The following is a 12,570-nucleotide window of genomic DNA, read 5'->3' as shown; positions in this document are numbered from 1 at the left end:
ACAATTCAAGCTACGAAACTACTGTTTTTTTGCAGCAAATTGCACATCCTAAAACGTGTTACACTCTTCTTGGTGTTCAAGGACACACACATCAATCTGATAAGAGAGCGTCAGTGCTGGCAGTCCTCGAGTCAGCGCCTCCATGCAGGCTTCTGGCCTCAAACCAGATTACGTTATATACAAAAAACCCTAAACAAAAAACCTGACTGAAGAAAACATCGCTGCTTTGAGTATGAATCAGTAGCACGGACCAGTACTCAATGTTTACTAATTTGTGACATTGTCAAAGCTTTAGTAGCTGAGGAAAAGAAAAAGAAACTCGATAAACATTCCTTGATTCATGAAATATGGCTCAAATCTCAGGGGTGTAACACTGCATCAAATCCCAAACATTTGAAAACAACAACCACTACAGATGAAACAGATGAAAACAACTACATACTACACATGTGAAATATTTGATTGTTTTTGAAATATTAGACTGTTTTTGTTACATGGCGCTGTAGAATACTTGATTCTGATTGGCCGATTGAGGTCCTCAAGATCAGTTTATTCCCAATAATGGACCACCAAACTGTATAAACAGACCACAGGCTGTTATTAGCTATATGGTTCTACTGGGCTGGTTCTCTTCACAGAAATTTGTAGTTAACTGAAGAATAAAATAGATTCAAAACCATTGTTCAGGGTCAAGTTACTGAAACTTTGTGTACGTATTTATATAATAAAGCATGATGTCAAAATAAACGTCTATCTCACCACGCTGATGGGATTCACTGTGCTCTCATAACGGTCTAACGGACACTCCTGCTAATAAATACTGCACTTCTGTCATGCTGAATATTTTAATAAGTTGTAAGTGGGGGCATAAGGCACATTCTGAGTCCATTATTCAGTTTTGCTGCAATGAAAAACATACCAAAAGCATCACATCACTGCATCGTTTAGAGTCGAACCAGGAAATCATCTCACCAAGCCTAGGCTTGACTGATTCCCTCAGTTTACCTAAACAGCGTCATGCACATCAACTTCCTGTTCCAAGTTGTCCTATGCTAATATACTCGCTTATGTTGTAATTGTTCATTAATGAATGAACAAATGGAAACCATTTGAGCTGAACTTAGGAGCTGAACAGGGCTCTAGGTTGGCAAATATCAACAGGTCTCCAATAAAAAAGCTTGAAAACAGGTATAGCGTGACTATATTATACATGCAGTATACAGCACCATTTGCAACCTGTGTTTTGTTAACCATGCCATGTAAACCACAAACTCCACTTCCATTTGGAGATCGGGATCAATATTGGCCAGAAGTGGACGGAAAACATTAAAAAGGTGTATCAAACACCCCTAAATCTGACTCCAAGTGTGCTTGTTTTGTTGTCATGAGGCATCACACCTTTGTGGATGTATCTTATTACAAAGAGCTACAGTAAAATGCTGCTATTAACTCTTGTTGAAAATGCTAAAACATAACAAAATGCTTTGACACGCTGTAAAACATACAAGGAAATTCTTTACCTTTGACTCATGTGCACTGCTATAAACTTATTTATAATTACTGAACAAATTAGTTACACAAGTTCAGTGACTGAACTTCCCACACTGTCCTAAACAGAACATATGAAGCAAAGGCATATGAGAGTCTGCAGACCCTTATATTTCTTCCTCTAGGGAACTAAGATGAGATTTGGCTCTACAACCCTGCGATTACTGAACTGAGGGAATTTACCACTGTGACGTTTCCACAGGTCATATTGCATCTCCCAGAACTCTAGAAACATTATTGTCATTGAAGCTGGCAGTACATGTCAAACAGCGAACCATTCAAACTGCGAAGCGTTTTCATTCTGCAGCAATGCCTACATCTATAACGCTTAAGCCCATGTAAGACAGCGGACCTGTACAGTTCTGCTTTTAAATGGGAGTAAATACTGACCTTTGCTACAGGACTCAGACTCAGAAGGGTCGGTAGGAGGGCCCCGAGCGCAAACTTGGGGCGACAGATTGGTGCATTGTTCGCCCTCTCTGGCAGCTGTAACTTAGGCCTACATTAAACCTGGGCTCAGTACGCCACATGCTCAAATACAGTGGAACTTCCCATTCTCCCAGCAGATGTTGCTCCTGGCAAGAGACTAGCCAAACAAGCCCCGCCTTCCCGCCTGGCCCGTGTTGGCCTGTAGTGGGGAAAACAGCTCATCTGAGTCTCATCCAAAAGTCAAAGAGCTTAAGCATCACTGAAGCCCAAGTACAAACACGGCAGACACAAAGCCCCCTCTGGGTACAATACGGGACTCCATTAGGGGCGTCTCTCCACACAGGGCCAGACAGCTGAGCACAGGATCAACACATACGAAAAGTAACACTTGATCATGACTACCCATTAGGGTAGGAGTCGGAAACTCGCTTGAGCAATCAGGCGAGACAATGATACTCTCACTTCAGAATTTGATGGATACAAGCAGGAAGGAGTATTACCTGATTCCCCAGTGAACGCAACACAAGCTACAAATCTGCAAAGCTCATTATCTGTAATTCATATGCTTATTTCTAACTGTTTTGTTCATTTATGAGACTTGAATATTTGAAAAACGTCATAAGAGTTAACGCCCGCTGAGTCTTCTGCTGACGACTGGAGGTGTCTATAAGCAGACTTTCATGCGCTGCTTTGTTTCTTTTCTTGTTTTTGTCTGAGATGTCTTATCACTGTTTGAGAACACAGATGAAGGTCTATGTTTTGCTTTTACAATGAGTAACAGCTGGACCTACTTGCAGTTCGCCTCGTCAAAGCAAACACACGCACGCACGCACGCACTCACGCACTCTACCTTCTCACTGAGCCTAGTCACATGCTCACTAAGGTCTCTAACAGCTGCCATCTTGGCTGGGGCGATGAACCTAGAGTAGTCCCGTAACGCGCTGCTCGACAATGGGGCACAGTGCCCAGAAGTGACTCTGACTATTGTGAGGCATACTTGGCCATTCTGATGGCAGTGACTGGTAGCCATTAATGAAGCCATACCAGGCCATTACATCACCCTCCATGAGTCCCAAAGAAGAGACATTGAAACAGTGAATGTATGACATAAGACAGACGGGCTGTGCCACGATTGTGGGTTAATGCCTAGGCATGTCATGACTCATTTTACTACCAGAGTCAGGTTTCTTCAGATACCTGCTGCGTCAGAAAGTGAAATCAACGTTTACCCCTTGCTGTCAGCTTCTTATCGCATAACACCGATCATATAAAAAGCCCAAGCTCTGCAGTAAGGGAATAAACCACAATATCACCCTAAAAGTGGCAGCTGGACTGAAGTTAATAAGTGACTAGGTGTATAGCAAAAACAACTAAACCCATGTGAACCTTCTCAAGCTAGCTACTTTGCACAGGAGGGGATGAAAGGACAGAATACAAAAGAAGAAAGGGGAAAAAAAACATATTTAAGTGCTCCTTACGGTACTATAAATAATGGTACTGAAGGCTGATGACATGACAAAGGAAACACAACTGAAATAAATCAACGCAGAAAATCAATGGGGCTGCACAGACCCCGAAACATCCAAATTTCAAAAAGCAAAGACGGCTGTGAGCACAAGTCAGAGTGCAGCTACAAGCCGCTACTGATCCGGAGCCAAGCGTCTGTTTTCCACACAGTACGTTGCAATGCAGCCAAGATTCCCGGTGTACCCTCCCCCTGGAGTCCGACTTGGGCTTTTCGTGACCACAACCAGACCCAACTTCACAATGCCCAGAGCGAAGGCCCCGCCTCCCGACCGTATCGCGCTCCTACCAGCACGCCTAATTAGCCGAGGGAGCGCCCAGGCGCTTGAGCGGCAGGTCACCGGCCAGCTCGCAATCAGGAGCCCAGAGGGACTGGGCGGCCGGCCGGCCAGCCAGAGTCCGGCCACGAGGGCCACGGGGTTCGGGGGCACTGCCAGGATCCACTCTCGGAGAGAATAAAGGACGGCTCTGTCGTCTCCGCAGACACTATCAGCTCTCTGTGTGCAGCACGGACAATCGACGCTGTACGTCTGGCTTAATGAGAAGTGCTCACAGAAATGCCGAGAATTCTTTCTGTGGCCGTACTGCTGCTGTCATCAACGAATAAAGTGATGTTCTGGAAAAGAAATGTGCAAAACCACAACCTACGGAAACAGATCGCAACTGAATCAGAGACGTGTGCTCTGGATGAGGCTTCCACACGTCATTTTTTGGCATACCTGCCTCAGACACGGGGAAAGAGAGATAAAGTAACAGGAATAAAGGCTACGGTTTCATGACCACAGGCCTCTGCTTAGACTCATCTTTGCGAGGCAGTGGTAAAGCGTTGCAGATGCCTGGAGCACCAGCCTGCAGATCAAACAGAGCGTGGGGCAGGTTGAGATGGTCAGCAGTGAATCATTTAACAAGCCCCTATGACACAAGTCTTGCTTTTGCATACTGAGGCCTGACTCTTTCAGCACTTACCTATTCCCTTCATAATAAAACCTGCTCTGATCTCTTTTTGCAGAGTTGTTAAGGGTTTTAAATAATAAACGCACTTGGTAGAGAAAAATTATCTGGTCATTTTCTGGTAGAAACTGGAAACTGCTAGCTGCTATGTCACCACTCTCTCAGCAGAGATGTGATTTAAGGACAAAGCTATGCCTCGTTAATCAAGAGGAAAAATACAAAAGCCAGAAATACAGACCACAGATATGGGTATCTTCATTTTGTGGACTAACTGACATTAGAACAATGAGCTCATTTCATTGGTTACTTTATTTCATTTTATATTGTTTCCACTGAACACATTGGCTTTAAGCAACCTTTATATTTATGTCATCATTACATACAGTATACTTTTCTATTTTTATCAAGAAGAAAAGCACATGAGAATCTAAAGACTCTGCAAGAAAACAGCCACAGAGATTAACTTAGTGTATGTGGCTAACAAAATCAGGATGATGGATGGTTCTGAACGGGGCCACTGCTGTCTGTGTAGCCCTGTGGCCCACAGGGACAAACACACTAACTGAAAGACAACTGCATCTCTTCTGCAGATGCGACTTAGCACCAAGAAAAAAAAAACAGGAGTCATCTTTTTATCGTAAGGCGCTTAACACAGCCTTACCGGATGCTCAGTTATAATAACGTACGCTCCTACAGGAACATGACAGAGGACGGAAACACAGACATGTTAAAGTTACTCTTTTACAGTTAACTCTACAACAATGTAAAACAATAAACATAGTCACCTTATTATATAACCTGTGTGTTAAAATGTGTGTAGCACCCTTTTTCCTACTGAATAAATTTGATTCTGAATTTATTCTTAGAATTTAGTCATGCAATTGGACCTTCAATTTGGTTCTTTTTCTCATTTTTTAAATAACAGTAACAGCAATGCCCCTGCAACTATGGCAACCAGCCTGATGCTTGGAAAGCTAAAAGATCAATTTTTAATACAGCAATTTGTATACTTCTTAGTATCTCAGACAACACAAATTTGAATCAAGGCAGAATAAAGTTGAGCAAACTAGACCACGGTGTGCTTGCTGTCAGCAAGCAAAACCTTTTTAGATGTAATCTCTACTTTCTATTGAGATAATGCAACTATAGCTAACAAAGACTAAAGCATCACCTCTCTCACGGCGGGGAGAAGCAGCCCAGTAACGGGCCCATAAAGGCTACGCTTCTGTTTGCCAAGGTGCTCGGTACAGCCGGGTTCAGAGGCACACTCGTGCTCAGCACTGGTCCCAGAACAAAGCTCGTTTCCATTGCATGTCACAAGTTTCCAACTGTAATCCGGAGGTAAAGCATTTTGGAGTTGTTTGTCAGCTTCTGGATTATGTCTGACACATATGTAAGATGCTTGATTTTGCAATATGCATGTAGCAAACAATGTTTCTCTTTGACTCTGGAATGAATAGAACCAAGCAGGCTAATTACACCAGACAAAAGACCCAAAAAACTCAATAGTTAACTTGTTCTGTTGTTGTTTTGTCTTTGGGTTTTGCAATGCTGTATCATCACGACGTAACGACAGTTCTGCACGGCTTCATAACAAAAATAAACCTTTCCTTGTAAAAGTGAAACATGCTCATTCAAACCCACTCTGCAACCCTGTGGTATTAATCTTCTCCTGCTGAACAGTAATGCCCCTGCAACTACGGCAACCACCCTGATGCTTGGAGACATTCTCTTAGCTGAAAGATTAACACTAAAGACCAGACAGTGCTGGCTCCAAGTTTTAAAGAAAAATAGGTGTTTTCATTTTTCAAATCAAATGAAAAGGGTCACAATAAAGTCAGTTATCTAATCAAATCAAATGAACAAAACAAATCTCTTAAAAATAAATAAATGGATGACCTTTCATAAACTAAACTCATCAAGATAAGCGCAAATATATTATAAAAATGAATATACCAAACTCAAGAGTATTTAGTTTGATTTTATTTGACTCTATTTTTAGCAGGCTGCATTAAAGTTGGAAAGTCCCGAACATAGCCCAAGAGCGGAGGAGCCCTTTTCTACTTCATGGCACGATTTGCATGTGAAACGGTCTGGTGCTCTTCACTTAGAGGCCAACCCCATGAACGTCTGGTTGGAGAGTTAGCTGTGCGTCCAGGGCGCCTCGTAGTCCTGAGAGCACCCGGTCAAACGCAGCGTTATGGCGTAGTAGAGGTGGACTCTGCGTCAGGACAGTGCAGGCCTAGCTGGCTGGTCCTCAGCCTGTCTAAACACTACTAAAATGAGGCTCTCGGCCATGTTTCCAATGACTGTCGACAGCTGAACAGGTACTTAGGAAAAGGAAAATATAATATCATGGAAATATCATGGAAGTATCGTGGAAAAAGTCCATCATTGTGATACTTGAGGAGCATATCATAAGGCAAACCACTTAGTCTTTTCAAATGCATGACAAACTTAGTACACCAAAAAAGCAAAACAAAAGAACAGTAGTGGTACATCAAAGTAAAAGACTAGTACCACCATCTTTTTATTCAGCGTTTACAAAAAATAAACAATTAAAGACAATAGGGGAAAATATAACTGCTAGGCTAGTGAAACATATTATAAGATAATGGTGTAAAAAGCTGACAGTCAGAGAGCTACTTAGCACACAGGTACAAATCTCTACGATCAGTTTACATCTGACTGTTTTCTGTTCCACAGCCCACCAGGGCACAGAGGCTGGCATTCATCATGCATTTAAAAAGGAAAGAATAACACCCAGGGCTGCGATTAAAATACTCAAACACTCCTAATGCCTCCATGACCTTCTGCCAAAAACAAAAACATCATCCCTGTTCCTGCCAGCCTGTGACGAGACAAGTTGTTATGGACAAGCACTGGTCTCATGTAATGCCTCCAGAGTTCCGTGAGGGCGCATGCCTGACAGCAGATCTGCTACTGTGATTTGCAGTTAGTGTCATCTACGTCCTTTCTCCCATCACCAGGTTATTATGTGGCCCTGCAGTGTTTCTCGGGCACCAGTGATGGTAAATGATGTCTGTCACGATTACTAGCTGCATTCATTTTCAACATAGCCTAAATAATGCCAACCACTGTATAAAACTGATGAATGAACTATTTAATAATTTACAACTGCAGCAGTGGTTAGTCATCAGGAAAATTGCCATGAGGCAAAAAAAAAAAAATTAAGAAGAGGGTTTTAAATTGAACATGAAATGCATAGAAATAACTGTAAAAGTGCATGTGTTTATAAATTATATGGATGGATGGATAGATTGATTGACTGACTGACTGACTGGCTGATTGACTGATTGATTGATTGATCGCAAAGTAGATTGTGTGGTTGTTGTAGGCCTTACGAATATAAGACTTAAATGTATTAGAGAAAATTAAGTCAAACGCTGAAGCCTTAACCCCAGCCTTAGGCACTCGTAGGAGCAAATTAAACATTAAGCCAAATGGACCCCACTGCCTCCGGGGCAGTTTTAACTATTTTACTTCCCCTATTGCCCTAGGGCTGCTCTGCTAGTGGACATCTAAGGGATTGAACTCTGTCTCTGTGTGTGTGTGTGTGTGTGTGTGTGTGAGAGTGAGAGTGCTAACTGGAGTTACCCATGTCACAGATACAAGGGTGTGTTTAACTAGTGATAGTGGAGCATCAGGTCTGGTGGTCTCGCCTGAATTTATAAGTCCTTAAAAAACTGGGAGGAGTGAGATGGCTAAAGTTTGTTTCTGTCAATCCATGCCTTAACAAAATTCTGAAGTTTCGGTACACACACAAATCCAACATATCAAGCTTAATCTTTTTTTTTTTCTTTTTTTTTTTTTCTTTTTTTTTAAGGGAAACAGCATCTAACTTAAACTGATTTTAGTGAGAGAATAAATATCGTGGCAGGTACTTTTTAAGATCCCAGATGGTTTTGGGATTGGCTTGCAAGAGGCAAGTGTGGACAGACAACATCTTCTCATCTAGGCACAACAGGGTCAACCTTAACTCTTTCAAGCTTAAAACTATAAAAAGGCAATCCACCCAAATCAGAGCATGTCAACGTGCCTGGGCTGTGAGGATTAGTGTTGAAAATGTGTGTTTTAAAACGACGAAACGTTTCCACACGATCACCTACAACGCTAAAACTACAGCCGTGACCACGTGACCATGGCTGGACCAAAAACGACCCGTTACTAGCCAGTGGGCTCGCGAGCTAGCTAACGTAAGTGTCTCCAAACTTCTTTTTCTCTCAGACACAAATAATTTTTAAAAGGAACTTAAAATGAATTTAAAATGAACCGACTAACTTTCAACCAAACTTTTTTTTTTTTGGGGGGGGGGGGGGGGGGGGCTTGAGGGGCCTAATTGGTTATAAATGTACAAAAATTAACTTAAAAGTAACTATTACTTAAAATGTATTAATAACAAAATCAGCACAGGTAGCAGATCCATGTCAGCAAAACTTTTCCCAGCGCTAATTAATGACATTCCTGTCAGGTCGGGAATCAACTCCTTGTTAGGTTCCGAATGAAGTGGGTTACTAACACCGTCCTTACCCATGTGTAACAAACCAGTAACCAGTTGGTTATAAATCCGCTGGTTTCCAAGGGAGGTAGCCAGTTAGCCGGCAGAACTAGCCCACCTCATCAGTCCCACACGGGCCAGCGGGAGCTAAACAAAAGACTGGATTTCTGCTTTGTTCAATATCCTTTTACTCACCAGAACAATGGCAAACCTTTCCTCCAGCTCGCCTGGGTCCGGCATGGGCAGTTTTAAAGGCATGTTGTGTCCCCTCATGTCAGACTGTTGGTCCACACTCACTGCGTTCCCCATGGTTTAGTCCTGCTATCCACACTTCGGACTCCTTTAAAAAATCTCAACCGGTTGCCCAGTAAGTGTTATATTAAATGTGCCTAGTTGTGTGGCCACTCTGTAGACTGACTGACTTGGTTAATCCTTGTCTCAACACTTCACCAAAAAAAACCCGCGACCAGTCCGGGCGTATGATTATTCTGCCTAAAAAAGTCTGTCATTATATCGTGTTTAAAAGCAACAGCGCAGCACTCGGGAGCACCTCAGAAAGCGCTGCGTTTTATCCGCGCCTTGCAGCCTTGCCACACCGCTCCCAGCGAGCCGTGCATGACGCAGACCTGCGGGTCCCCTTCTGAAGCTGCCGCGCGGAGCCCTCCCGTGCTGACCGACCGGCGCGCGCGTCTCGAGCTCCGCTGCGCCGCGCAGCGCCGCGCTGCAGCGCTTGCACGCTGCACAATACTCCCTTTCACACTGGCCTCCCACGGTTGGGCGTGCCAAAAAGTCGGAGTTGTGGAAAGCGTGGCGGTGCATGCTGTTGCATGCTGGTATTTGAAGTTCCCGTTCAGCCTTTAGATCATTTTCGTTTTGTTTTTTTTTAAAGTGAAAAAAACGAGGAGTGGCGTTAAAACATAACCAATAAAACATGTTTGTTAACTGACATCCTCAGGTGGCCTTTGTGCAGAACTTCAGTGAAATCAGCTTGGGAGTGTTCGCACTGTCCAGATGGACATTTTCGCAGAACTTGCAGGGCGTTATCCACATCAGAATAAAACTGGCACAGTCCAGCCCTTTGTCCTTGGGGAATGGGGGGGGGGGGGGGAAGCTAGCAGTGCCATTTCTCCTATTTTAAAACATGGGTTTTACATAGTGGTGTCTACGCTGAAACAAGCAAAAACACACGCAGCCAAAGCAAACATATCGATGATACTGATATAGGAACCTTTTTCTATTCAATCTTAATTGTCCCTCGTGTCTTACCTATTTACTTAGTACAAAGACAAAGACAGTAGTGAAAGAGTTCATTGAGAAGGACCCACAGATGAAGTGCCCCACACACAGCGGAGACATCTGTGTGTCCAAGCTGAAGAGCTTTAAACGGAGGACAGAACTCTAATGTTTGTGTTTTTATTCCACACAGAGGGGACGGAAGCAAAGACGGACGCAGCCGCAGCTGGCGACGCTTAAGTGGCCTGAAGAGATCCTCTGCATTTAAGTGCACTACAAGGAAATGTAAAATGCCAGACAGATGCCAAAAATAAAGTCAGAACAATAAAATCTCTATGTCAGGGGATCTCAGAGAGCCTCCAGCTCACAGATGTTGCTAAATTCGTCTGCAGGACAGCCAAAGGCATCAGTGCTGTTAGGCTTGGAGTGCACACTCACGAAAAAGCAGAGGAACACGCAAACAGAGGAGACATTGTAGTCCGTGCCAGAGATATCCTGCACGCCCACCATGCACTCTCCATGCCAGGCAGGAGAGACGCGCATCAGTCTGCAGGATTGGTTGCTTAAAGTACTTATTTTCTTTCTGGATCACCAATGGTCTCGTCAGTGATCACGCAGGGCGTGTGGCACAAACATGTTGTTTTAAAATCTACCCATTTACTTTACAAGCGTGCAAGAGACCTTGAGGAAGGCAAGGGTGAACTCTCGGTTACGGAGCAGTGGGTGGGCCCCTGTGATAAGATTCCGCGCAGCAACAGCGACATCTAGTGGACATCGCTCACGGTGAAACATTTCCCCCATTAGCTCGTTCTCCTTGTACTTTCAGTAAATCACCAAAGAAACATTTATTTGTGATAAAAAATTTATTTTATAACAGTGAGTTACTACAGATGTAGTGTTTCTTATTACAATGTAATCTACACTTTGGTCAAACTAGTCCACATTATAAAAAATAAAAGAAATATAATCTACATACGTATCTAATGTAAAACAGTTAAAATGTGCTTTTCAGTTACCTGTAACAGTTATTGCTATTAATTCTGAAAGGCAACATCTCCAAACAAATGCATTAAAGTTATTATGCCTGTGCTTACACAGTACTTGAACATACAGTCATGCGAAAGTAAAACAGAATCTTCACATACAATAACGCTGATCTGGGAGCACGCAAACATGGTTCATGAGCCAGCTTGTTTAAGAAGAAAACAATTAAATACTGCAAATAATCCAAACCGCATGAAACCGGGAATGTGAATAACATGAAAATCATTTCATAAATACCTCAACACCCGCCGCCACCATGTCCGGTGTTCACGGTCATGATGGCATGAGAAGAAAAAGGTGCGTGAATAGCAGACCCAGCAGAGAGAGCGAGAGGCGTGAATCTGGGCGCACGGGCCGTCCATCCGACAGTGCGCGTGGGCAAGGAGCACATGACACTAAAGTGGAGTGCCCAGTCTGTTCATGCTTTGACACCTATTCCTCCTCCTCCTCTCCCACCATCAGCTCGACGATGAGCTCGGCCGTGCAGGTGGCCTCTCCAAGGCTGTTCATCGCCTTGCAGGTGTATTTGGCATCATCGTCGGCGCCCACTTCGGAGATGACCAGGCTGCAGTTGCCGTCCTCGTCGTAGTCGATCTGGAAGTGGCGCGTCTCCTTGATAGGCTGATCGTCCTTGTACCACACCACCTCCGGGTCTGGATAACCTGAAGGGTAAACGTGTTTTACTGGACATGTAGTTACCACTTGCTTGGGGATACACAAACGCACTCACCATTAGAGATGAGTATTAAATCCAAACCTCCACGCCCTGTACAGCGAGAGGGTTTCTGTCACCACGCACAGTGTCATGCGTCGGCCGTCATCCAAGTCCACCGACGGCCAGTTCCTGACCGCATGACTGCTGCTGGCCGAAGGTTTCTGATTGCAGAGGCCATTCTCAGCCCAGCCGTCACGGTGACGTGTACAACCCACAGCAACCTTCCTCTGCCTTCTGTGTCCACACCAGTTCAAAAGCCGCCACCACGTCCGCGTCGACGACGCCCCACCACCCAGATGACCTTTGGTGCGGTCGGGAACCGGCCAGCGATGAACGAGACGGACAAGGACTGGCACACCGGGCGTGCCCGTAGCGTGTGCCGGCAGCGGGCATGCTTGGTGCGGTGCCCGGGGCGGACGTGACCGTACCTTCGATCTTGCAGTCGAAGCGCGCAGCACTGCCCTCCACCACCTCCACGTCCTTCATCAGCGTCGTGAACGTGGGCTTCATCGCGCTCTGAAGCACGCGCTCCTGCGGTGATCGCGTCTCCTCTGCACCGGCACAAAGCCCACACGTTACTCTCCAAAGACAATATTCTACTGACCCA

At 44.4% G+C, this 12,570-nt stretch overlaps 2 protein-coding genes across 10 annotated transcripts in view; both read right to left on the bottom strand.

The window, feature by feature from the left end:
- Nucleotides 1-9,645, bottom strand: part of fmnl2a (formin-like 2a) — a 43,724-nt gene extending 34,079 nt beyond the window's left edge. For 3 of the 4 annotated variants that reach the window (XM_035523507.1, XM_035523504.1, XM_035523505.1), the window contains exon 1: nt 9,167-9,644. In XM_035523507.1, the coding sequence (XP_035379400.1) occupies nt 9,167-9,280 (114 nt within the window). In that variant the 5' untranslated portion in view covers nt 9,281-9,644. Of the gene's footprint in view, nt 1-9,166 lie in introns of all 4 variants that reach the window. The other variant, XM_035523506.1, reaches the window with a different exon arrangement.
- A 1,403-nt stretch (nt 9,646-11,048) lies between these two features.
- Nucleotides 11,049-12,570, bottom strand: part of mylka (myosin, light chain kinase a) — a 42,381-nt gene continuing 40,859 nt past the window's right edge. For all 6 annotated transcript variants that reach the window (XM_035535393.1, XM_035535390.1, XM_035535406.1 and 3 more), the window contains 2 exons: nt 12,392-12,514; nt 11,049-11,910 (listed from right to left, as the gene is read on the bottom strand). In XM_035535393.1, coding sequence (XP_035391286.1) covers nt 11,681-11,910; nt 12,392-12,514 — 353 coding nt within the window. In that variant the 3' untranslated portion in view covers nt 11,049-11,680. The remainder of the gene's footprint in view (nt 11,911-12,391; nt 12,515-12,570) is intronic.

The sequence above is a fragment of the Electrophorus electricus genome, chromosome 2 (assembly GCF_013358815.1).
Source record: "Electrophorus electricus isolate fEleEle1 chromosome 2, fEleEle1.pri, whole genome shotgun sequence".
In the NCBI taxonomy this organism is placed as follows: Eukaryota; Metazoa; Chordata; class Actinopteri; order Gymnotiformes; family Gymnotidae; genus Electrophorus; species Electrophorus electricus.
This window is presented reverse-complemented; position numbering and strand designations above follow the sequence as displayed.